At 44.2% G+C, this 26578-nt stretch overlaps 1 protein-coding gene across 4 annotated transcripts; it reads left to right on the forward strand.

Moving 5' to 3' along the window:
- The first annotated feature begins 15 nt into the window (after positions 1-15).
- On the forward strand, positions 16-25867 carry ACOX3 (acyl-CoA oxidase 3, pristanoyl). Of its 4 annotated transcripts, XM_081925610.1 has the most exons (19): positions 744-911; positions 1090-1199; positions 2015-2189; positions 3223-3456; positions 9036-9110; positions 10108-10197; positions 10635-10778; positions 11702-11790; positions 13748-13844; positions 14102-14284; positions 14992-15114; positions 16739-16859; positions 16982-17104; positions 18699-18812; positions 19677-19792; positions 21675-21849; positions 22626-22693; positions 23342-23428; positions 24973-25867. In XM_081925610.1, the coding sequence occupies exons 3-19, from the start codon at positions 2031-2033 to the stop codon at positions 25090-25092; spliced, it is 2118 nt and encodes a 705-aa protein (XP_081781736.1). In that variant the 5' UTR covers positions 744-911; positions 1090-1199; positions 2015-2030; the 3' UTR covers positions 25093-25867. The 4 variants fall into 4 exon arrangements, with proteins under 4 accessions (XP_081781735.1, XP_081781737.1, XP_081781734.1 ...); XM_081925609.1 differs by lacking the exons at positions 744-911; positions 1090-1199 and adding an exon at positions 16-150; XM_081925611.1 differs by lacking the exons at positions 744-911; positions 1090-1199 and adding an exon at positions 188-203.
- The last annotated feature ends 711 nt before the right edge of the window (positions 25868-26578 follow it).

Consider the following 26578-nt stretch of genomic DNA (forward strand, 5'->3'; position numbering starts at 1 on the left):
TCATCTAGCCCAACCCCCGGCCAAGGCAGGACTCTGAACCAAAGCATCCACGGCAGGTGGCCATCCAACTACCAGGGGGCAAGGCAGGATTTCCATGTCACTTTCACGGCGGCTGCAAAGCTTTCACCGCGGAAGAAAAGGCAGCCGCAGGTGCGGAAGTCCCGCGCGCGGGGCAGCGCGATTGGGGTGAGAGGCGGCGTCTCGTAAGTTCAAACACGAATTGAGACCCATCAGAGGCGATGAAGAGCCCGGCCGCGCTGCAGGAAGCCCGTTCCGTCCGGGGCTGGCTTGGATGCGCGCCCCGGGGCCTCGTCGCCCTGCCTCGGGGCTCCGCGGGAGGCGGCGCGGGCGCTTCTGCGCGCGTCCTATGAGAGGGTGGTGCGTTTCTCTGCGCGCGCGCGCAGGGCGGGGCGCGGAGCGAAGTCTGTCGCCGTCGGGGAAAGTGCGCAGCGCGGCGACCGTGGAGAGACGGTGGGTGCGGGGGCGTCAAGCCCCGGGGGGGTCGGCAGGGGCTTCCCCCACCTCTTTCCCCAACCGCGCGTCCCGCCTTCTCTCTCTCTCCCCCCCCCCAAGCCTCTCGCTTACTTGCGCGACCCCCTCGGGAACCTTTGCCGCGAGTGGGAAGGCGGAGGGGCGCAAAGGCGTCGCTGGGGAAGGAGCCCCGCCTGGCTGCTCCGCGGGGGCTGGGGGGCCGCCCTGCGCGCCTTGGCCGGGGAAGCGCCCTTGCCCGGAGAGGGAGCTGCTTGCCCAACGAACCTGTCCGATTGCGCAGTCCGTGCAAGTTGGACCCGGGCGCTGCCTTGCATAACGAGCGATTACCTGCTTATGAAAGCAATGGCGTGAGAGGCAGTGGACGTGTCAACAGGCCCACAAACCAGCTGCTCCTTCGTGTATCTAAGCACCCCTTGTCAGTGGCGTAGCGTGGGGGGTGCAGGGGGGGCCGGCCGCACCGGGCGCAACATCTGGGGGTTAGGGTTAGGGGGGCGCAAATCCATAGGTTAGGGGGCGAAAATCCACGGGTTAGGGGGTGCAAATTACTTGCCTTGCCCCGGGTGCTGACAACCCACGCTACGCCACTGCCCCTTGTAGCTTTCTTTGTGCAGGGTCGAAGTTTATTTACATTGGCCAAAGGCAGTTCCCCTATCCAGTCAGAGAGAGAAAAGGGAAAGTTTTTAGCAGCAGCAACCTCTCTTTAAAAGGTAAAGGGACCCATGACCATTAGGTCCAGTCGGGGCCGACTCTGGGGTTGCGGCGCTCATCTCGCTTTATTGGCCAAGGGAGCCGGCATACAGCTTCCGGGTCATGTAGCCAGCAGGACTAAGCCACTTCTGGCGAACCAGAGCAGCGCATGGAAACACCATTTACCTTCCCGCTGGAGTGGTACCTATTTATCTACAGTGGTGCCCCGCAAGACGAACGCCTCGCAAGACGAAAAACCCGCTAGACGAAAGGGTTTTCCGTTTTGGAGGCGCTTCGTAAAACGAATTCCCCTATGGGGTTGCTTCGCAAGACGAAAAAAATCTTGCATCCCCCCCGCGGTTTTTTTTCGCTTTTTTCGCCCTTTTCTTAAGCCGCTTATCAGCTGTTCCGCTGATAAGCCGCTTAACAGCTGATTGCTGGAAGCCGCTTGACAGCTGTAGCGCTAATCCGCTAAGCTGTCAATGGGCTTGCTTCGCAAGACGAAAAAACCGCTAGACGAAGAGCCTCACGGAACGGATTAATTTCGTCTTGCGAGGCACCACTGTACTTGCACTTTGATGTGCTTTCGAACTGCTAGGTTGGCAGGAGCTGGGACCGAGCAACAGGAGCTCACCCCGTCGCGGGGATTCAAACCGCCGACCTTCTGATCGGCAAGTCCTAGGCTCTGTGGTTTAACCCACAGTACCAGGAGCTGTTAATGTACACTGAGAGGATGGTCTACACTGGCTCTGTTATCCTCCACAAGTAATTGTTGAAGGATTTCTTCTTTTTTGAAAAGGCATTTGTTTTGAATGATTTTTGGGTTTGCTTACAGAACATTGCATGTTAAGATGGCATCTGTCAGTGATCGGGAAAAGGACAGTTCTTGGAACACTTTGGTGCTCCCAGACCTACCCAGTGGACCGCTGGATGCCTACCGGAAGAAAGCATCCTTCAACTGGAAAGAGATGACACTCTTCGTAGAGGAAGAAGATCTCCTCCGTTTTAAAGTAAGGCTTAGAATAATATTTCTTTAAAAACGATGTTGCGAATTAAACTCAATCTGCCATAACCCCCCTTAAAGTATCCAATAAAAAGGTAAAGGTACCCCTGCCCGTACTGGCCAGTCTTGCCAGACTCTAGGGTCCAATATGTACCATTAAATTCTGATTCCTGTGAGGCCTGACTGGCCAGGGGATTCACGTGGCCAGGGACCTTTTCTTAGGTCAAGAGAGCCATGATCCTTGATAAAGAGGGATTTGAGGTGTTTCTGTTTTTGTCAGTGTAAATGGCCATCCAGTAAGTTACTTTACATTTTGATAGGACTGTGCATGATGTTCATGCTTAAAGGGTTTTCCATCTAGGATTGGGTAAAAACAATATTCTCAAAAATATTGGAAGAGAGCCAGTGTGATGTAGTGGTTAAGAGCGATAGACTCGTAATCTGGTGAACCGGGTTCGCGTCTCTGCTCCTCCACCTGCAGCTGCTGGGTGACCTTGGGCCAGTCACACTTCTCTGAAGTCTCTCAGCCTCACTCACCTCACAGTTTGTTGTGGGGGAGGAAGGGAAAGGAGAATGTTAGCCGCTTTGAGACTCCTGAAGGGGAGTGAAAGGCGGGATATCAAATCCAAACTCTTCTTCTTCTTCTTCTTTTGAGGAGGGGATAGATTTCTTTTGTATTGTGTTTTTGATCTGGAGGAAAACCACACAATTATATTAGTATAAAATTGAAATTATGCACTTCTTTATCAGAGCCAAACTTCTACCACTTTTAGTGCAGTACATGAAATGCAATATCTATAATAATGATTCAAAGAGCTTTTAATCAGTGAGGCAATATTTGGATGTGAACTTATTTAGTAATATTGCTTGTCAGATGGTTGACATTTATTAAGTTTTAAACTTCTTCCTGATTGTCCTTGTACATTTCTTATGGCATAGGGAAGTGACTGAATGTGTTAATATATAAAATATGAAAACCTCAATTCAATGATAAATTCAAATCTGACGTTCAACTATTCTGATGTGTTTCTTCCATTAAGAACAGAATATTTTCAGCTCTTGAAAATGACCCTCTCTTTGCTCGTCACACTGGAGAAGAATTACCTCTTGAGAAATACCGCGAACTAACCTTCCTCCGCTGTAGGAAACTCTTTGAATATGATTTTCTACGGCTAGAAGACATAATTGAGAAACCGTTAAAAGTTGTAGCGCTGATTACTTGCCTGGGGATGTATGACTGGTCTCTAGGAGCCAAATATTTGCTAAATTCCCAGGTATGTACAATGCAGGTGTAAGCTCTTTTATAGATTTCCTTAAAGCATTCTATTCTTCTTCTTCTTCTTCTTCTTCTTCTTCTTCTTCTTCTTCTTCTTCTTCTTCTTCTAGCAAAGCATTCCATTTTTATTTTGGATAAATATTTTTGGAGATTGCATCTGAGCTGCTCTATGTACACTTTTGATTTAGAGGCTATAGTGGCTTGACACTTTTTTCACGTGGTAATTGTAGTGAAAACTTCATTGCTTGAACATACACCCTCCATAATAGTCTATTGATGTTTGTTTTTAATTTCTTTGTGCTTTTAAATTGCTTTTCACTTATTATTATTTCGCTTATTATTACAGTCATACCTCTAGTTGCGTTCGCTTCATGCTGTGGATTTTGGGGTTGCGAACATGGCAAACTCGGAAGTGTATACACAGTGTTCTGTGCGCTTCGCACATGCACAGAAGCGCTCTATTGCACTCCGCACTTGCGCAGAAGCGCTGCTCTAGTTGCGGACTTTTTGGGGTGCGAATGGCACCCGAAACGGATCGTGTCCGCAACTAGAGGTACCACTGTATCATTATTATTAGTATTGAATTTATATACCACCCTATACCCGGAGGTCTCAGGGTGGTTTTAGGATGTTATTCTTGTTGGAAAACTAGCCGCCTCGGGAGAGTCTGGCCTCTCTCCCCGCTCCCGGAGCTTGTTTACCGGTGATCTTCCTCTGGCTGGCATCCCAGACAGACCAGGGAGATCTTGATAGGCGACATCTCCCAGTGAGGAAGATGCACACCCCCTTCTCCCCTTTCACAGGGGAAAGAAGAATAGTCAGAAAGTCCTTTTACATCTTGTTTATTTCTGACTGTACAACTCTACAGAAAACATGTCCGATCAGTTCAAACTTCTCCAAGTAAGTGACTCAGACTTCCTTTACAAACGCAACAGTAAGGTCTCATATTACACACTGAACAAAGCCTTGTGTATCCCGTGAACTGCCTGGAAGATTCTTTCCCAGGACTAGCCACATCATGTGATGTCAACAAGCTGCCAGTTTGCAGCTGCGATGTTCTCATATTGTAACATCCTCCCCCATGTGAATCAGTGTTAGCTGCGAACAAAGCTTCATCCAGTGAAGAAAACAAACAGTTGTTATACACGTAGCAATCCCCTGTTGTTTCAGTTCCACCTTTGGAACTACCTGCCACTGGTTTCACCAGTGTAACTCTCTGGTTGTCTGTTTTCCAAGGAATGAGTGCTTCTGCATTACCTTGGGTAGGGAAAGTTGTGTTGCGCTTAGTAACTCCCAGTTGTGTCTTTGTCTCTGACTTAGACACACCTTTAACTTGTCTAGAGTTGTCAACAATAGTAACACATGCCACAGCTGAGTTAGCAAACTCTTGAGAATACCTTTTGGGTGGTACGCCCTTTGTGATTCTCTCAGACCTGCGTATGAGGTGCTGATCCTGTTTGCTGAGTGGTTTATCCTCATGGAGAACCACGCCCAACAGTAAACAGTGGTTCAGTCATTTCTAGTTCAGCCTTAACCTGTGTAGGTGTTACGATATGAGAACAACGCAGCTACAAACTGGCATCTTGGTGAAAACATCACATGATGTGGCTAGCTGTGGGAAAGAATCTTCCCGGAAGCTCACAGGCTTCACAAAGCTTTGTTCAGTGTGTAATATGAGACCTTCCTGTTGCGTATGTAAAGGAAGGCTGTGTCACTTGCTCGATGGAGACTGAGCAGATCAGTCATGTTTTTGTACAGCTGTAAAGTCAGAAATAAACTGTAGAGATGCAGACTTTCTGACTATCTCCTTTCTCTTGCTGGCATGTAAGGAGGGAGGGGGTGTGCATCTTCCGAGCTGGGAGATGTCACCTATCAAGATCTACCCTGGACTTGCAGGGATGCCAACCAGGGAGATCGCCGGTAAACAAGTTCCCGGGAGCCTGGGAGAGTTGCCAGCCTCTCCCGAGGGGGCTAGTTTTCCAACAGTAGGTCTAGACATTGTGTGAGAACTCCTCTCAATGACTGTGTCAACAGAACTCTCTGAGCTTTCTGTGCCACTCTCAGTACCAGAATAATCAGAATTATCATCTGAACTGTTATCAGTGGGAAATGTGTGAAAAACCTCTCTCTCCTGTCCAGGAGTGTTCTCTAGAAACTTTGTGAGAATCACCTCACCAGATTCAGACAAAATTACTCTGTAGAGACCCTTTTCATAACCCACAAAAATGCCTTTGGCATTCTTAACCCCATGTGGAGTTTCAGTACGGACGTGAGATCCAAAAACCTTAAAATGTGTTACAGAAGGTTTCCTGTGGAAGAGCTTCTCAAAAGGAGAACTTTCCATACCTTTTGAAACCTTTCTTACCCAAGTGTAACAGAAAGAAGATAAAGATTCAGCCCAAAACTCATGTGGCAAATGTGAACTCAGCAATTGTGCCTTCATGGCATTTTGCAACTTTGTGTTCACCTTTACACAAATACTCTTGTTCCATGAAGTTTCAGAAAGAGCAACCTTATACTCTATCCCTTGCTTCTCAAGGAAATCCTGAAAATCCTGTAAAAGGAAAATTGGCTTTTCATCTGTGAAAAGATAATCAATATTAGCATTATGAACATTTTTAACCTTGTCACAAAACTCCTGAAACCTTGCTAAGGCTTCTTTTGGTGATTTCAATACATATACCCATACATATTGAGACTAATGATCAACACATAGGTAAAGGTAAAGGTACCCCTGCCCGTACGGGCCAGTCTTGACAGACTCTGGGGTTGTGCGCCCATCTCACTTAAGAGGCCAGGGGCCAGCGCTGTCCGGAGACACTTCCGGGTCACGTGGCCAGCGTGACATCGCTGCTCTGGCGAGCCAGAGCTGCACACGGAAACGCCGTTTACCTTCCCGCTGGTAAGCGGTCCCTATTTATCTACTTGCACCCGGAGGTGCTTTCGAACTGCTAGGTTGGCAGGCGCTGGGACCGAGCAGCGGGAGCGCACCCCGCCGCAGGGATTCGAACCGCCAACCTTTCGATCGGCAAGTCCTAGGCGCTGAGGCTTTAACCCACAGCGCCACCTGCGTCCCTGCAATGATCAACACATACAAGATAGTATTTTGCATTGCTTCTAGATGGTGCTAGAGGACCAATTACATCAGCATACACTCGCTGAAAAACACTGGTTATCTTTGCAGCCTTCTTATCCTTGGATACACCTGCAAGAGAAAACATTTTAGTATCACATGCAGTGCACATTCTGTAATCTGACTTATCAAAAATCAACAGATACAGTCCGTCTTTCTCTCTGGCAGAAAGATACAGCTCTCCGTCTTTAAAGATTTTGCAACTCTCCTTATCATAGGACAACACCAGTCCTTTCTTTGTCATCTGAGAAACACTCAGCAGATTGAACTTTAAATCAGGAACATAATACACATTGTTTATAGTCAAGTTCAGGCTTTCCAGATAAACAGTTCCAAACCTGGTCGCTTTGATCTCTTGACCATTGGCTTGTTTCACAGTGAAGCTTTGCTTCTCAAATGTAGAAAACAATTCCCTGAGTGATGCTGGGTGCTGGGTGCAGCCCGTGTCCAGAATAAACGCATTTTCAACTAATGAAGAGGCTCCCGGCGATATTAAAGCATTTGCTGGTCTTGCCTTTGACTTGGCATGACCTTTGCTTGAAGCCTCAGGCTTTGCAGAGCTCCCTTTAGCTCCTTTCTGCTGACGTGGCCTTTTACAGTTCTTCTGAATATGCCCTGGCTGGCCACAATTATAACAACGAACAATGTTCAGAGCTACAGCACCTAATGGTGTAAAGAGTTATGTAGCATCTTCCTCAAGTTCTCCCTTTTGGACAGACACAGATGGTGCCACACGGGCAGAATTCCCACCTGACATTCCATTACTGTTTTTATTATCAGTTGCTTGTTGCCTAAAAGCAGGGCATTTTTTCCGGGGGAACTTACAGGAACACTGTTCTGGCACCTCTCAGGTGGGCGCCATTGCCATTCTAAGAGAACAAGGGAGGTGTTCATGGTGAGTTCCGGCATCTCTTTTTCTAGAACAAATAGCACTGCCTGAAAGGTCTCTAAGCAACTTACTTAAAAAAATAAATAAATGCTTAGGTCTGGCAGATGTTTGGGCTTTTCTAAACCCGTTTAAGCAAGTAGTATCATTATTCTGACACCAGTGGGCAGCAGTGCCTTGAACACAAAAGTCCTGATGAATAGGAAGAACAAACTCTCCCCAGCTTCCCATTAGGAGGAGGAGGAGGGAGGATGGGAAGACCTGAAACATGGTATGTCTCCTGGTATGTCCCACAGAGGACCTTACGGTCTTCAAACAAAAACATCTAGCAGGTCCCGGGCCACAGGGAGGTTACGCTGGCCTCAACCAGAGCCAGGGCTTTTTGGCTGTGGCCCTGATCTGGTGGAACACTGTCCCAAGAGACTAGGGCCCTGCGGGACTTGACATCTTTCAGCAGGGCCTGCAAGACAGAGCTGTTCCGCCAGGCCTTTGGCCAAGGCACAGCCTGACTCCCTCCTTTGGCAATCTTCACAGAACTTTAGCCTAATGGTTGCCATCAATTTGAGTTGAATTAATTTTAATGAAATGATTTTAGAATGTTGTATAATTTTATTGTTGTTAGCCGCCCTGAGCCCGGCTTTGGCTGGGGAGGACGTGATATAAATACAGTATTATTATTATTATTATTATTATTGTTGTTGTTGTTGTTGTTGTTGTTATTGTTATTATTGTTATTGTTATTATCATTATTGTCATCATCGTTGTCATCATCATCGTGGCAGTGGAAAGATTTACCTCTATATCCTCACTAGATCTTTACCAGAGCCTTTGCGTGTCAAAGGTTGAAAACGAACACCTTCCATGTTTGATTTTATTGTGATTGTCAAACTTACTCACCAGTTCAATTCAGCCTCATCACCCTTTTGGGATCAATGGATGTGTCCTGGGGGCATATTTTCATGGCTTCTGCCCTTCTTTTCATGTTGGGTGTGTGATCACATGCATCCTGGGTGTGGCCAACACATCCTTTTGGGACGGTGTGGTTCTGGTCATCTTGAAAGAGGCAGTGATCCAGCCACTCCCAGAAAAAATCACCCTGGGCCCATTGCTTTGTGACGACTACTGCCCAGTTGCAAATACCCCCTTTTTGGAAAATTGAGAGGGTTGTGGGATGGTGGCAAGTGCTCTAGGATGAAACCTGCTCTCTTCACCGGCCTTGAGAAGATACTGTACTATTGCTTAATAATAATCCAGAGATCAAGGAATCATTCATTTTTATTTTCATTATTTCACTTTGCAGCTGAAACCAGGAGGAAAATTATTTTCTTGTAATGAAGTTGTGTTTCCTGATGCAGAATAGCGTAAAATATCACAGAATAGCATTTTCTCCTAGGAAGGGAGCAACCTAATACTTGACTTGTGGTTTGAGCTGTGAGCAGTGATGCTTTGCTATCTCAAATCTTTATTGAACATGTCATTTTGACCCCTTCCTCTACTTTAACAAAAAGGTTTTTACTATTTATCATTTACATCAGCTAATTGTCTTTAATGTTTACAGGTGTTCAAAAGTGCAATTGAGAGTTCTGGCTCTGAAAGACATGAAGAATTTATTAAAGATAATGCAAATATGAAGGTACTCTTTAAACTACCTAAATCAATCTTTGCTTTAAAATAAAGTATATATACTAAAATACAGTATATATACAGTATATATACTGTAAGACTATTGCAGTCGTTAAGAGTCGTCAACAGGCTCATCACAGCTATCTGCCAATCACCCATTCCCACCACAGTTCTGAGTAATACCCCTCCCCACCTTCTCACTATATAGAAGGGTCTGGAAACTTCTGTTTCAGTGTATCTGAAGAAGTGTGCATGCACACGAAAGCTCATACCAAGAACTAACTTAGTTGGTCTTTAAGGTGCTACTGGAAGGAATTTTTTTTTTTTTTTTACTATGGCAGACCAACACGGCTACCTAGTATATATACTGCCACTAATTTTGAGTTAATGGTGTTTCTAAAAACAAGATTATTAGCTATGTATTCTAATGAAGCAATATCTGCAAATCGTAAAATAGTATCTCATATGGAGTTACTTCATTTTGATTTACTAGTGCTTCTCTGTTTCTGTCGGAAAACCATAATTAAAGTTTCTTACAGTGGAAGTGATTAATTATCTGGATCAGTTTGCTTATTCATCATTTATGAAACTATTGCAGGATCATCAGCACCAATATCTAATACAAATTTATAAGGCAATAGTTCAAGAAGTGCCTTGCAGCATCAAATCAGCAGAGTGCAGTCCTTCAGCACAAAGCCACAAACATACCTGTCCAAAAGATGCTCACCTTGCTTCAGTTAAGGGTGATGTAGGTCCTAGCACGCCAGAGGAGATGCCCTTTCCCAATGGGCAGCCGCTGGTCAGTGGGTGACCTCTATCCGGCTGCAGGGCAGTGTGCACACTCTGAATCATTTAAGGACTAGACTTTGAAGCTCACAGATGAACATCTTTAAGCTGGAGCTCCAGGGCAGCTCTTTTACAACAGAGATCCCCCATTGCCCTAATGTTTACGCTACCCCGGTTTGAATCATACAAGTTCTTACTCAGTTTGTGTCTTTTGTCTCCAGAACTTTGGATGTTTTGCTCTGACTGAATTAAGCCATGGCAGCAATACCAAGAACATGCGGACTACTGCTAGATATGACCCGACTACGCAAGTTAGTAGCAGTGCCCTGTAAAGTTCTCTAATATTCTTCACTTAACTTTTTATTAAAATAGGACATTGTACTTCTGAACCCAGGTATTCTTATCTTTTCTATTCAGTGGGCCTGCAACTCACATGTAACCTATTTATATGATCAGTGGTAAAAAGAAAAATGCCTCTGTGGCTTTGTTTGAAGCCTTTCTCCTAAAATGTGTGTATTGTTTACTCCTGTGAAACTATTTTCCGTTGTGTTTCTGTCCTGCTCACTGAGGCTGCAGTCCTGTGCCCATTTAGTTCAGAGAAAGCCCTGCTGAACGCCAAGTAGACAGGGGTTGTGCTGCGACAGCACAGAACAGAGGTTGTCAATAGATTCATCCAACTTCATATTTCAGAGAAGATATACAGTGTGATTAGAATTTTCTCCCCACCCCCCTCTTATCAATTATGTAGGAATTCATTATTCACTCACCGGATTTTGAAGCAGCCAAGTTCTGGGTTGGCAACATGGGGAAGAATGCAACTCATGCAGTTGTCTACGCACAGCTATATACTCCAGATGGCCAGTGCCATGGATTGCATTCCTTTGTTGTACAGGTGAGAATGAATTCATCTAAATCTAGAATATTGGAATAAGCCAATAACTTTTTCATTAACCTGGATCATTGGTGGCATTTGCCTATTACTATTTCCTAGTTGTAAACACTTTTTGTGGAACGGTCACTTGCTAGCCTGGGAATTGCATAAGATCACTCTGGCATCAATAAAGGTGTGGGGGGTGCTTAAAATGTGTCCCTCTTCAGGCAAACATCTTTCTACTGGGTATGAAAGGCTTGCAAGTGCCCTTGCCCTGCACTGGCCAAGCAGAAAGTAATGTACAACCCAGTGCAAAACTAGATCCACCTTGAATTTGCTCTCAGCACTACTCCCTCAGTGTGCGTTTCGACAGTAGGTTCAGAGACACTGCAGCTGTAGATGAGCACAGCTCTGTGCTGCTGAGTCCTGTGTTACTTTAGACCCATGAAGATGGGGAGCATCATGTGCCCTTGTAGCAGATTCAAAAATATTTCTCTGAAGGACACCTGACAGTGCAATCGTACAATGAGCTGTGTACTGAGAGACATCGTGAGCCCCATAGAAGCGCCTGTGGGAAATGTGAAGTTTGTTGTGTATTGGGTTTTAGGTGGGTTCTCCCCACCCTAGTGCTGCATGGTTCCCAGTTACACTTATTTATGTGAGAGAAAGTGAAGGGGTCTACTTAGACACCCCTCTGGTGAGTACATTTCCCCCCCAGCCTCCGATAACCCCAGGGGAGGAGAAGTATCTTCACTTCTCAGCTTAGGCCTTGTCCCAGGGAACTATGTGAGAGCCCTTTAGATCATAGCTATATAATCCAACCAGTTGCATGCATTGAAACAGATGTGCACATTTTTCTAATTAATTGTATAGAGTTCTTAATCGGAACAAAAGGGTGGCTCAATGACTTCTTGTAAATGTTTTAATGGAGGCATTTGTTACAGATCCGAGATCCGAAAACACTTCTTCCCATGCCAGGGGTGTTGGTTGGTGATATAGGTAGAAAACTTGGGCAGAATGGATTAGATAATGGGTAAGTTGGAACAAAAAAATCTGAACTTCAAAGTAATGTTGCAAAAGTTACAAGTCACTTCTGCAGACCTCAAGAACAGAAATCCTAGCATGTACATCGCACAGTGAAAGGACCTTCAGGTTGATCTGTCCCAGTCTGAGATGGTTCAAGCACATTGCCGCATCATGGTGCACCATTACATGAAAGGGTGGAGAGAAGCTTTGGAATCTCACAGTCATCTCTGCTCCCTCTCAAGGAATGATTGCAAAACCCAAACATTTTTTCAAAGTCAACTAAAAGATAGTCTAAAGAGCAGAAATATTCCAAATTGGAGAGTGGTACAATTAATTCAGGATGCGGGTGGCGCTGTGGTCTAAACCACAGAGCCTAGAGCTTGCCAATCAGAAGGTCGGCGGTTCGAATCCCTGCAATGGGGTGAGCTCCCGTTGCTCGGTTCCTGCTCCTGCCAACCTAGCAGTTCGAAAGCACGTCAAGTGCAAATAGATAAATAGGTACCGCTCCGGCGGGAAGGTAAACGGTGTTTCCGTGCGCTACTCTGGTTTGCCAGAAGCGGCTTAGTCATGCTGGCCACATGACCCAGAAGCTGTATGCCGGCCCCCTCAGCCAGTAAAGTGAGATGAGCGCCACAACCCCAGAGTAGTCCATGACTGGACCTAACGGTCAGGGGTCCCTTTACCTTTACCTTTTACAATTAATTCAGTAATGCAGTTTCATTTTATTGTATTTGAAGAAACAAGACCACAAAGCAGAAACAATTTTAGGATCAAAAACTTCGGCTGGTAGAAAAGCTAAGGGCTGTGTAAACCCATTCATATGCCAAAAAGTATGGAGATTGTAAGTTGCCCACCTTAACTTCCACACCACTTGAGCAGTAAAGATGTTCTGCAGACTCTCTCCTTCTTGCCTATGGCTTAGACTCCCTGCTCCCTTGGCCTGTCAGCAAATGCTCTGCCTCTGCAGGTTGGGTGGACAATGTCTGAAGTGCACAGTTCCTGCATGTGCTTACAAGCCCACCAAGCAAAACTATCCATACATGTTATTAAACTACCGCATAGTGGCCTAGTGGCTCAGGACTACAGCTGTGTCACCAGCGCAAAGCAAAGGCTAAAGCGCGAGCAGAATGCATAACACAAGCACACTGCAGATTAACAGATTGCATATGCACAGCCTATTGTGGACAAAGATTTAACAGGTGTTCTAGGAAACCCTCATTTTATAGGTTGGAAGCACTGAGTTGAAGAGTCTGGTCCCAAAGATGACCAGCAAAGCTTCCAAACAAATGCAAACCAGATTGAGCGAGGAAGTGAACCAAGACACTGACTGTGGATTATTTGTGGAATTTACTTTTTAGAAAATATGTGTTGCTCACTGTCACTTCCTTGCGTTACACTCACACGCATATGCACACACACACACACACCACCTGCCAAGAGACAGTTGAATTGTGCTGCACATAGTTTTCCTGATTGCTTCCTTTAAAATGACACAACTAGTAAATTGTAGCAGTGGTTACAGCTGTTAATGGGGAACAGTCCCCTCCTGCAATTTTTCCATATTTCCCCCTGAGCCTTCACATCTCCAGGGAGGCCTATAACCAGAACTGAAATGTAAGAATGATAGAGTTAAGTCACATGGAGCCAACCCTGTGCCTCCAGATGTTGAACTCCTGTAACCCCAGCCACATGGCCAGTGGTCAGGGATGATGGATCTTGTAGTGCAACGGGACCTGTTGACTGCAACCGAAAGTGCCCCCTGCAGCGTGATCCTTCTCAGGAGTCCCCCTGCAGCTGTTATCCTGAAAGGAGAAGCAGGCACACTAAGTTCATTCATGCATTTAACATCATGTCTGCTCTTGGTTCTGTGAAACTAATAACTGTCTCTGTATTCAGCATTTGATTTATACAGCTCATCGGACGTGCAGGTGTTATCTTTTAATTCATTCTTTTTGGATTGGCAGCTTTGCAATGTTCCACAATGTCAGGATACCCAAAAGGAACTTGCTGAACCAAACCGGAGATGTCACAGCTGAGGGAGCGTATGCAAGTGCCTTCAAGGTATGAATTGTGCTTAACTAACTTCCGTGTGCTTAATGCAAAACTTAATTGCTCTTAACTAAGGATTCCTTTTATTGCCTAATCCGTTTAGTTCTTCCTCACATGCTCTCCAGAGTTTATTGCAGTATAATTAAGAACATAAACACAATATTATACTTTGAATGTTTACACTTGGTGTACTTGGGGAGAATTTGCCGGGTACAGAATGTTCAAACAAATCCTTAAAGCCTTCCGCTTATCCTATCTTATTTCTCCAGGATCGCAAGCAGCGTTTAGGAGTTTCTCTTGGTGCTTTGTCCAATGGAAGAGTTATGATTATATCCATGTCTGTGGTCAATTTAAAGCTCGCCATATCAATAGCAATTCGCTTCTCAGCTACCCGGCGCCAATTTGGACCAACAGATGATGAAGAAATACCTGTTCTTGAATACCAAATGCAGGTGAAAATCTAGAGTGCTCTTTAAAAGCCTGAAGTGCTAGATTTTGCACCCAGCGAGACTCTCAATTAAACATAAGACTTAGACATAGGTCAGTGGGATCTCCTTTAACATATAACACCTTAGAAACAAACATCCTCCATGAACAAGGATAACTGTTTTGTTGGAACTGGATGGTGGCTCCTTGTTAAATGAGGAGGGATGCTTTTGTTTTGCTATTTGGAGTTTTAAAAACCCTGGCTCAGAAAAATCCAAAGTAGTTCTTGCGGAGGAGGGCTGCAGGGGCAGAATAAAGCAGGATTGTAATTTTTTTCACATGCCACCGATTTGACTGGGTTGTACCAGCCACTCTGGGTGGCTTCCAGCAAATTATAAAACCACAGTAAGACATCACACATTAAAAACCTCCCGATACAGGGCTACCTTCAGATGTCTTCTAAAAGTCAGATAATTGTTTATTTCCTTGACATGTGGTGGGAGGGTGTTCCACAGGGTAGGTGCCACTACCAAGAAGGCCCTTTGCCTGGTTCCCTGTAACCTCACTTCTTGCAATGAGGGAACCACCAGAAGGCCCTCAGAGTGATCAATCACTGAAAGAAGGTTAAGCAAATTACCACTTTTACAAAGGGGACAAAAATGTTTCCTCTGTGTGTTTTAAAAGGATGTGTATCTCTCAGTTTTTCCTCATGAAAATTTCATTTTTGTTCCAGCAATGGCGCTTGCTGCCGTATTTAGCAGCCACCTATGTCTTAGACCATTTCTCCAAAATGTTGTTCATAAACTCCATAGAATTCCACGTGGGTCTCCTCATGAAGGACAAAAGTCCACAGCAGGTAAGGATTTGTCAGTAATTCTTCGTTATAAGCCATGAGTTGGTCCATTATTGGACTGGCAGGATTCAAGCATCCCGCTGTCTGAAGAGTGTACCTATTCTGCTCACCAGAGGGCTCTAAACACTTTGCAGCCCAGAACATGGCAACTTGCACCCCAATTTCATGAGAGGAAAACAGTAACTATATTGCCAGCTTGGGAAAATGCACAGCACTGTTACCTTTCTGAATATGAGCAAAACACCCAGTTCTGTATGCACAACAAATTTCACAAATATAGCCTGTTGTTTCTTCAGTGCCTTCTTTTTATATAAAGTTTTTTTATTAATGTGAAATCAAAAGTACAGTTGATAAAGTACTTAATCAAAGTTACACAACATAGGAGCAGTACAAAGGTTGTATTTTCCAAATAAATAGTGAGAAGATAATGCAGTAAAGAAGAACACATCATGAAAGCCAAATTTTATTATTTGTTTGGGGAAGAGCATCTTGTAATATCTGAATTACATTTTAATTAACTGTGAAACAGGTTGCTGTTGTTTTTTTGTTTATCTTTAAACATTTTAAATTGTTCTTAATGATACATTTAATATTCTTGTAAACTGCCTAGAGGTTTTACCATATTACAATCAAGCGGTATCTAGATTTTGTTAAATAAAAGAAATAGTCTTGGTGTACCTCAACTGAATCTCCTCCTCTTTTACATTCCTTCTCTTCTTCCCTGATGCATCTTTCATTTATTCTTTAAAACACATCACTTATAAGCATGAAGGAGGGGCACGGATGTTGCTAGGCTTTTAATTTCTTTTAACTGCATCTATAAATTTAATAGTACAGTAATTTTACAGTTGAGCCCTTCTGGGGGAAGGGAGGTGTTGCATGTTCTAAACGCACAGACACTGAGCTGTATTCTCTAAAGAGCAGGAAATTGCTAGTACGTTTGTTGGTAATCCTGCTTGTTCAGTTTCCCACAGTTGTTGGCAGTGCTTTTTTTCTAAAAAAAAATGTTTAGGGGTACTCTCATTTTCCTACTCATGTTGAAATACTGCCCCTCAATGAGGCCAAACTTAGATTCACAAAATGTTTAGGGGTATGTGTACCCCCAAGTCCCCCCAGAAAAAACACTGGTTGTTGGTAACCCAGAAGTCTGCAAAAAGAGGCTTAGAGTTGAGCATTTATGTCAGGGGTTGGCAACCTAAGGCCCATGGACTGCAAGCGGCCCACAGGGGTTGTTTAACTGGCCTACGATCCGAACCGAGCTGCTCGCTTGGCGAGTCCCCGCATGCTGCGCTAAACCAGCACGGGGTGGGGGCTTCCTTCCACATTGCTGGAAATTGTGTCTGCGCATGCACAGATGCCAGAAATCACGTCTGTGCAGATGCCGAAAATCACGGGCACGAGCGCACGCACACGATCCGGCCCACAGAGGGATCTCCGCTGGAGTGAACCAGCCCAGGCGAGGTAAACCTAGCCCTGATTTACATCCTTGGCCTCTGGTTTGGCCCGTCATAGCTGCTCTGCTCTGTGCTGAAGTTGATGGTTCCTCAGGCCTAGGAGGACCCAGAAGGGTTAATGCAGCATGTTGGCTGTTGTGTTCTATATTCATTGTTCGCTCTGGTTCTACTAGGCGGAACTCGGGCGTGAAATCCATGCTTTGTCTACTTCGGGGAAACCGCTGGCCTCCTGGCTGACTCAACAAGGAACTCAGGAATGCAGAGAAGCTTGTGGAGGACATGGTTATCTGGCCAGTAAGTGAACTTGACGGATAATTGTTTCCCATAATTGGCAGTAAGTGGTTTTATAAAACTTTAAATCACAATCACAGCTCACTGATACAAACTCCCTACGTGTTAACTGTTCTTTCCAAAAGTGAATCGGCTGGGTGATATCCGTAACGACAACGACCCAAATTGCACCTATGAAGGAGACAATAATGTTCTGCTACAGCAAACTAGCAACTACTTATTGGGCTGGATGAACGCCAAACACCAAGGTTAGTATGTAGAACTTGGACGTTGCACTGACTCAGAAGCCCACCAAGTGGAGACAGGGTAAATCTGCCAGCAGACGCAGTTGTGTGTTTGCAAAGTTGAACTACTGCATTCCTATCAGTGTTTCTGTTGAAATGGTGGTCAGCACTCCAGCACCCTGGTTTTGTTTTTTGTTTTTTAAATCCTTCCAATAGCACCTTAAAGACCAACTAAGTCAGTTCTTGGTATGAGCTTTCGTGTGCATGCACACTTCTTCAGATACCTGAAGTGTGCATGCACACGAAAGCTCATACCAAGAACTGACTTAGTTGGTCTTTAAGGTGCTACTGGAAGGAAATTTTTTTGTTTTGACTATGGCAGACCAACACGGCTACCTATCTGTAACTGGAACCCTGTTTTTAATTATTCTTAGTACTGTTTGGGGTCACAATGACCTTACTTGAACTCTTAATTTGAGTTCGTTGGACTCCGTAGATGCAAATGTTAGTGTCTTTGATGGTTTTAAATTTAGAGGTGAGAGAAACCTCCCAATCAGAAACTGAAATATTTCCAAAAAAGCAGTGTAAGCAGAAATCCAGAAGTCCACAGTTGGGTGATGCCTTTTTTAGAACAGACCCAAAAGTTAAAAGCTAGGCTTTGTTTTCTCAAAGAGTGTGTGTAACCTGCTATCAGTAGCACCTGGTATAGGCTTAATTCAGCCTGTGGTCTTTGTTTGAACAAGCTTGGTTTTTCCTCCTCTCACTGTTTTGCGTAACAGCTTGCCATATTTTTGTGACCGTTTTGCTTGATTCTGATAAAGGCAATACCCAACTGTGGGCTTTGCGGTCTTGATGCATTTTAGAGGTTTCTCATGGAATCTGGTTCAAGATCTAGCTTGGACGCCATCCTTGTTCCTTCTGGCAGGTTTTGGACTTTCACTGAGGGTGACCTGTAACTTTGCTGCCTCACAACTAAGCATGCATCTCAGAATAGGCACATCCTGTAGAAAGCATGATTTTTAACACACATTGGTGTGGGTACTTAATTAGCACCCATAATATTCTGTGGTTTGGGAACCTGGGTCAACTCTTCTTGAACTCATCCCAAGCAGAATAAAAACAAGGTACTCAGTGTGAAACAGTAGTCTGTGCTCCCTGGTGTCCTCAAACAACAGAACAGCAGTAATTGTCATGTCAGAATACCAGGGAGGGCTGACTACTGTTTCACGCTGAGTACCTTGTTTTTATTCTGCTTAGGGTGAGTTCAAGAAGAGTTGACTCAAGTTCCTAAACCAATTAACTTAAAACGTAATTTGAATGTGATGCAATTAGGCGAAGGAGTGCACAGTTGTGCATCATGTGCAAAGTACAGGTTAATAGAGGTTGTTTTTAAGGCTTCCAACTTAGAAATAAAAGGGCCGTGTCTCAGAAGCATAGATGTGTTAAAGAGTTGGCTTGGTTGAAGCTGGAGAAATGGGGGAAACAGCTTAATCAAATTAGCCATGCTGAATGCACCGATGAGCAGATTTTTGACTTGCATTGACTTTCAAAGCCATTAGTGCATAGACATTAACACACTTTGACTTGGTATTTAGTTTTCGTATCATTGGCATTTCAGACAAAGGTCCTATTGCTTCACCATTGGGATCGGTAGATTTTTTGGAAGACTGTGATCATATTCTCTGCCAGAAGTTTACAGTGTCAAATGTTCAAGATTGCATGGATTCTTCCGGTAACTGTTCAAATTGCATCTCTTGTCATGTGCTTATAATTTTGCGTGTGGCCCCTTTCCCCTACAAACCATTGACTATTCTTCCTTTCAGGGCTTGCGGTTAAGTCCTTGTGCATTCTCTCTTCCCTTTAATTCACACACCAGCCCCCTGGGGTTGTTATGGCAAGTACCAGTTTAGAGGGTGGGTTGCTAGAGGAAGAAGGTTGTCCCATCTTGGAGACAGTAGAATGGGAGGGAACATCTTGACATAATAAATTTTAAATTCTTTTGTAGAGATTGACTGAGATTTTGATGACTGGAGCTTTATGCCATATGTTACAGTGGAAACGAAAACTCTGTGAGGAGCGAATGGGCTTGAGGCATGGGAACAAGAGGACATGTAAATCAGCAGGGAAAATGGGACCTGTGGGCGGATGATGCCTGGGAAAGACGTTCAGTACAGACAATGTTGTTAGTGATGAACATGAGAGTAGAGAGGATACTGCTTTGGAAATGAAGGAGAATACAGTCTTACATAGGAAAAATGGGGCTTTGAAGTGCTCATGAATTAGTTCACTAGCCTTAAATAGAAGTATCAAAAATGAAAGCAAGTCTATCCTCTATTAGTTGGTATAATGCCAAATTATTTCTTCTGTCTTTATATGAACAGCAAGTTGTTGGGGTGGAGCAGAGCTAAGTTTCAGCAGCAAAATATTTAATTTTGTGGATGCTTTTCAACCTTATTTCTGCAAAACGCAGACTGTGCATTACAGAAACTCAGATTCTGATGCAAACTATCAGCATCATTTGCCGTCTGCTTTATAAGGATTTTTTATCATTTTATCTTGAATGAAAACATTAAACCTTTGACCTTTCTTTTTTCAGTACCTCTGAGAGGATACAAGTGGCTGGTTTGTTACTTGCTCCAAGAGAGTTTCCAGAAGCTGAGAAACCAAGAAAAATGTGGTTGCAATGAATTTGAGGCAAGGAACAACAGTCAGGTAAACACATTGTATGATTTTATGTTGCGGAGCAATTTCATGCACGGGGCTATTTTAATGGATGTTGCCCTTTTCCGCTGCCTCTCCCCTACACATACACACTATACATTGCACACTTCCTTTCACAAAAAATATGAAAAGTAAAGCACCTAGGACCTCAAACTCAGCTGGAGCCTAAAGTCCATGCTTTGTTGTGCAGCAACTAAGTTAAAAAGAACAAACCCTGCCATCAGGCTTACAGCCAAATAACCTCCTGCATGCATTTTTTACTTTAAAAGAAATAACTAGTGAGATTAACACCAAGTGGTGGAAAATGTGATCTACACATCAGGAAATTTCTTGTGTAATGAGCCACAACCTTCTTTCTCCCAAATGCTGGGCTGAAACCTTATGGAATGTGTCCAGGGCATCCCAAGTCCTGCATTAAGTTTTGTGTCCAGGCAGTAGCAGTTCCTTCCCTCTCTATGATAATGATAATAATTCAGTTCCATGCCCACTATGCTGTTGCCTTTCCTAAGAGCTCTTCCAGACTTGAGGCAGAGAGATTCCAGTGAATATGGGAACAGGGGTGGATTTAGGACTTTGCAAGTGATGCTCATCCACTGGGTGCTGAGCCAAGGGGGCACCATCTCAGAGCCCAGTAAGTGAGGGACTGGGCTTTGGGAAGGAGGCACAGGGCTCTGAGAAGGTCCTAGGGTCCTCCTGCCTTTTTCCCAAAGCCTAGTTAGCACTTCCCAGCTTTGGGAAGGAGATGGGAGGGCTCTAGGACCCGGCCAGAGCCCTGTGCCTCCTTTCCCAAACCCGGTACCTCACTTAGCCATCTTTGGGAAGGCAGGGCAAGGGCTGGGGAGGGGGCACCAAATTTTGGCCTCGCACATTGTGCTATAGTACTCAAGTCTGCCACTGGTGGGAAACGAGTATGACAAAAGCCTTTGGAAGAGAGTCAAAGGTAGAGAAGAGGTGCTGAGGACTGTTACAAGTGAGTGTGGATCAGGGTGTCGTTGCTCCATCAGGAAGATAACAGAAGGAGCAGAGCATGAGAAAATAGCAGGAGCAGAAAAAAGTCCAGTGTTTGGACTGCCTCCAAAATGCCCAGGAGCTCCAGCACATGAATGGGCATGTCAAATAGTGGGGGTAAGTCAGGAACGGATACTAGCGAGAAAAGGGGAAAGTGGGTCATGGTGGCAGACCAATCCAAATTAAGAGTTCATGAAGCTAGAGGTTGGAAATGGACGTTTCTAAAGAGCTGGAGGAACCAATATTATCACTTGGTTATGATGGTTCATCCTAATTTAATATTTGCCAGGGTACCTACAGTTTATTAAATACAGCAGAGAGTCCCACGGTGCTGTTACTCATTAAGGTACCACAGGGCTTCCTTGTTTGCTGTAACAGACTGACACCATGTGATGTACCCCTGGAGGCAGGATCTCAAGACCTTCCCAACCAGAACTCCAGAGACAGTGGCCTCGCTCTCAGGCCCAACCACTGAAAGGAAGCTCCGAGGGAGGAACAAGAGAATTGCAGATAACGGATTAGTGATGAAAGTTGCAAGACATGATGCCCAACCTTGCCTCATATTACAGAAGTGTCACGATCCGTCTTGCATACCTGACCCCCTGAAATCGCATGAGAGATGTTCAGCTGGGGTGTTGAGTTCTATATATGTTCAGCTGGGGTGTTGAGTTCACACACTTGCTTCGGAGTACAATCTGCATCATTTTTATGCAGCACAGATTGCCCTGAAGGATACAGAGAGGATAATAAGAATGGGCCTTTCAACTTCTTTTGGGGTGCCTTTTACTTATTGCTTTTGAACAGTTAGTAATCTTTGCCTGGATTTGTAGCTTCAGTTGAATTTTTCTTTCTTTCTTTTTTCAAGGTGTACTATTGTCGTTCCTTAGCTATAGCTTTTATTGAGCACACTGTTTTGCAAAGATATCATGACTACGTTCACAGTTCCAACACACCAGCTAGCCTCCAGCCGGTACTGAAGAATATATGTGCGCTGTATGGATTATGGTCTTTAAATAAGCACATGGCAGTGCTCTACCAAGGTGAGATCAACATTCTGCCTACATGGTGAAATTTAGAATCTGCAAACACTTCAAGGCTCTTACAGATTTACTACTGCATTTAAGTAAGTAAGTTCAGGCACCCAGTGTAGTTTCTGCACCAAGGAAGCAGTAAATGTGTTATACAGTCTTACAGCTCTGGTCTTTTAGCCCCAGTCCTCTTCTACTTCACAGCTCGGGGGAGCTGTGTTTTAAGATACAATACTGAATTTCCTAAACCTTTTATTCTGACATCCAGCCTCTTACAAAACTTGCCTTAAGCTGTGGAGTGCAATCTTCTTAAAGGCAAAACTAGCAAGGTAACTAAAGGCCCCATCTGCACTGCAAATCTGAAGCAGTACCATACCACTTTAAAACAGCCATGTAGTTTGTTAAGTGTGCTGAGAGTTGTTAGGAAACCTCCATTCCCCTCACACAGCTACAGTTCCCAGAGTTCCCTGGGAAGAGGATTTGTTTGTTAAACCATTATGAGAATTGTAGCTCAGTGAGGAGAATAGGAACTTGAAGGTAGAAAACAAAGTTTTTGCCTCAACTCTGTTCCTCCCAGGACTGTCGCTGACCATGGCCAGCTCAGTATTCTTCCCTTACCAGAGAGCCACAATGAGGCACTTGGACACCAGATTCCAAGTCCTCTTCCCATTCATCCATGAAGGGGAAACCTGCTCACTTTTAGATAACATTCTTCATACCCCACAGATCTAGATTTTTTGATCCAAAATTAGTCATTTAGCTTCATTATCATGATAAATATCTTTCAGGTGGCTACATTTCAGGTGCAAATGCTGGCAGATTTGTGCAAGATGCAATTCTAGAACTGTGTTCCAAGGTATGTTCCTGACTGGTTTAAATATTATGCTGAGTAACCTGTAGACTAAGAGTAATTCTTTTATTTGGAAGTTGGCATCCTGGCTGGCAAGAGCATACTCCTGTCCTGGGTCCAGGGGCAGCAGGAGCCCCAGACTCTGAGCTTCCTTTAAACAAAAAGTGCAAGTCTCTAGCCTTTAGATTGAAAGCTATGAAGTAAAATGTGTGGGCATCATTCAAAGCAGTTGGTTTGCAAGGTATATGAGCCTACTCTTGCCTTTCATTGTTGTTAGCTTATGAGTGAAGTCAGAGCTGTGATTGATGAGCTCTACAGAGAAATTCGGAGGCATACAGGCCCAAGTGAAGACCGCAAAATGCTTCAAAATGACCTGGGACACCCTTCTTAGTGTTTTCTTTAGGAAACCCCCAAAATAGTTGAGCTTTTTTTACACTTGATTCCTGCATTGCAGGGGGTTGGACGCGATAACCCATGAGGTTCTATGAAAATGAAAATTGGAGAAGATTATGGAGCTTTCCATATTAGAAATCTGAAACTGCTGGCTGTTAGTGGCTTGCCAAAATAGTTATGCTACAGCTCTGTAGTTTATTGCTTGTTGTAGAAACCTAATCAGAATACCCAGTTTCTAGTCTAACTTTTTTTCCTGCACAGCTGAAGCAAGAGGCCGTGGCTTTGGTAGATGTGATTGCTCCTCCGGACTTCATTCTCAACTCGCCAATTGGCAGGGCTGATGGAGAGGTAAACAAGTCTTTTTGCAAAGCTCTGGCTCAGGTTTACTGTGCCTCTTTTTGAACTTTGTGTTTTCAATATTTGTGCTTTGTTGTGTCACAGTTAGAAACTGTGTGTGTTTGGGAGTGGCAGAAAGGGAAGACCCACAGTCTAGCAGCATGAATATATGTTGCATTCTTCTGATGCTGGAAGTAAATCCACTTCAAACCGCACATTCCAGCCTTTCTGATCCTTGAGTTTGAGGCACCTCTGCTTGGGGAAGGTAACCGTTTTAGAAGAGGTGTCCAGGAAACCGTTCCACCAGGCCAAAGGAAATGAAGTACCGTATTTTTCGCCCTATAGGACGCACTTTTTCCTCTCCAAAAATGAAGGGGAAATGTGTGTGCGTCCTATGGGGCAAATGCAGGCTTTCGCTGAAGCCTGGAGAGCAAGAGGGGAAGCTCTGCGCACCCCGAAGCCCCGACGCCCTGAGCAGTCACGCCGGGGCTTCGGGTAGCTCTGCGCAAGCCGCGGGAGCCCTTCCCCGGCTTGCGCAGCGTTGCTTCTTATCCCGAAGCCTGGCCCACTGAGCAATCGCGCCGGGGCTTCGGGTAGCTCCGCGCAAGCCGTGGGAGGGTTCCCCCAGCTTGCGCAGAGCTGCCTGTTCTGGGGGCTGGGGTCAGGGGAAGCCTCGCGCCTTGGGGGGGAAATAATTTTTTCCCCTTTATTTCCCCCCCAAAAAACTAGGTGCGCCTTATGGGCCGGTGCGCCCTATGGGGCGAAAAATACGGTAACTTAACAAACTGAAGAACTTTGACTGTAAGCACAGGCTACAGAGAAAACCATATGATGTGCTCACCAGCTCTTTGATAATCTCAGAACCTGACTGCATTGTTCAGACTCTGCAGCTCAATTCAATTTAGCCATAATGTTCTTTTGAAATGATTCATCTGTTTATTTGCTCTAAACATTGGTCTTCTCCTGATGCCTTGATGCCCACAAGTGGCCCCTAGCACAAGCTGTGGTGGCATCACCATTCCCTCTTTTTTTATCTAGCTTTTGGGGGTTTTAAGGAGAGAGGCAGAAATATGAACGGAAAATAATATAGTGCAACTGACTTTCGGGGTTGGTGTTTTGTGCGACAAGCACACAGAGTACAATGAGATTGAGTGTTTGGGGGGGGAGGCTCGCTTAATTTCATTGTACACAGGTTGTACATTGACAATAAAGGTGGTATTATTATTATTATTATTATTATTATTATTATGAAGTTGAGAAACCCTGAGAAAGAGAGTGAGGGAAGGCAGAGCTCTTTTCCTTTCATTTGCTGCATAGAAAGGAGAATTTTAGCAGGACTTTTAGCCTCTGCTGAACGGCACCTGCCAGAATTCTCTATTTGTGTTGGGTCACCCTAGAAAAGAGATACAGTATGGGCAAATGTAACAATACAGGGAAACTATTAAATGGAGGTCTCATTGTGCCTCCTTGAGATCAAGGTGACATCACTGCAAAGACTGAACATTTTGGAAAGGAATGCTGTGGCTGAAACCATTTCTGTTTTTCTCCCCCTCCAGCTGTATAAAAACCTGTGGAGCACCGTTCTTCAAGGCAGTAAGGTGTTGGAGAGGCCATCCTGGTGGTCAGAATTTTGTACTAATAAACCTGTTGTAGGTAGGCTGAGATCAAGAATGTAAATGTAAATTGGAGAGGGCGTGGATAATTAATCGTAATCTGAAATTATTAGATAAAGGATCATGTTGAAGAAGGTAATTTTTGTGAAGGAAAGGCCTTTGAAATAGCATTCCAGCCCATTTCCCTGACTACTGGCAGAGTGAGGGACAGTGCAGCCCAGTTTACACCTTTCCCACTTGCGTCAGTCAGTCAGGACTTGCGGAAATGAAGTCACTTTAAAATGGGCTGCTACTCAGAGCCTGAAGTGGTTGAAGTAGCCATGATAGTTGAAGTCTGGATTCCAGGTATGGAAATAGCTATAACAAATTGAAGGAGAATTATACCTTTGCAAAGTCAGCAGTGTGCTCTGTTCATGTAAACTTATGTAGTTCCCTTAGAGTTCCTGCAGAGGCCACGAGAGGCACTGGGCATGCACAATTTCGCCGAAAGACCTAAAACAAGTTCACTCTCCTGGAATACAGAGCAGATAAGGACTTTCTAACTTTGATTAATTGTCGTATCTTGTACATCTGTAGTCAAATGTATTTAGTTTCTTGTTTAATTCATGGTCCAATTGAAGTTAATGAAAATGTTGAACTTTATATCACCTTACCAACAGTCTGCATTTTATCCGCACTTTTTAATTTTAATTTTAAGTGTAAGTTGGTGTCAGAAAATCCTAATCTGTGAAAGGTAAACATAATATATGTTATACCTGCTACATATTTTGGGGTAAATGTTTTGTGCTGACAAGATATAGCAAATGTTAACAATGATGAATAAAATAGTTTTATTTTATATGCATTTTTTTTAAAATCCATAAAATTAGTGAACATTTCTGCTTTAATTTTCTGCTACACTATTGGTTCCCTTTAAAAGGATAAAAATGCTGAAAATAAAAAAGCAGTTTGAAGTACAGCCTTGAATGCTGAGTGCAGAAACCTCAGCCTCTCACAAGGATCTTTTCTGTTCACACTGTTCAGAAGACCGTTGTTGTACAAGGTAAAAGTCAGCATGTTATTTCACAAGATGACTTTGATAGATGTCAGAGAGAATGGCTTTAACCTTACCTCTTCCTGACCTCTAGTTTTCATGTGCAGAGAAGGCACACAAGATCATTCAGTCATCTGAACGCTTTTCTGCAGCTTGAGTCCACAAATACATTGACCACCTCAAGGAAAAACAAGTCACAAATTCTCACTGCACACTCTGAATCCAAATATTGCGTGGAACGCTTTTATTATTTATCCCTATGCCTACTACCTCCATTACCTGATAAGCAACACTTGGATATATACCCCTACCAACGACCAGCAATGGGATATACTCCTGCAGTTTTGCAAAAGCTTATCTGCTTCTTCTTTTCACAGATCACTTTTAATGACAAGCACCTTTTACAAATCTGGAAACAGAGTCAGAGATTTTACTGATTACCTGCAAAAAGTACTTTAACAGAATTGTGGCCTATTATCCAAGTGGACTTGCCACCTCTAGGTTTTACTTACTGCA

The sequence above is a fragment of the Podarcis melisellensis genome (genome assembly GCF_964234715.1).
Source record: "Podarcis melisellensis genome assembly, chromosome: 9".
Lineage (NCBI taxonomy): Eukaryota > Metazoa > Chordata > Lepidosauria > Squamata > Lacertidae > Podarcis > Podarcis melisellensis.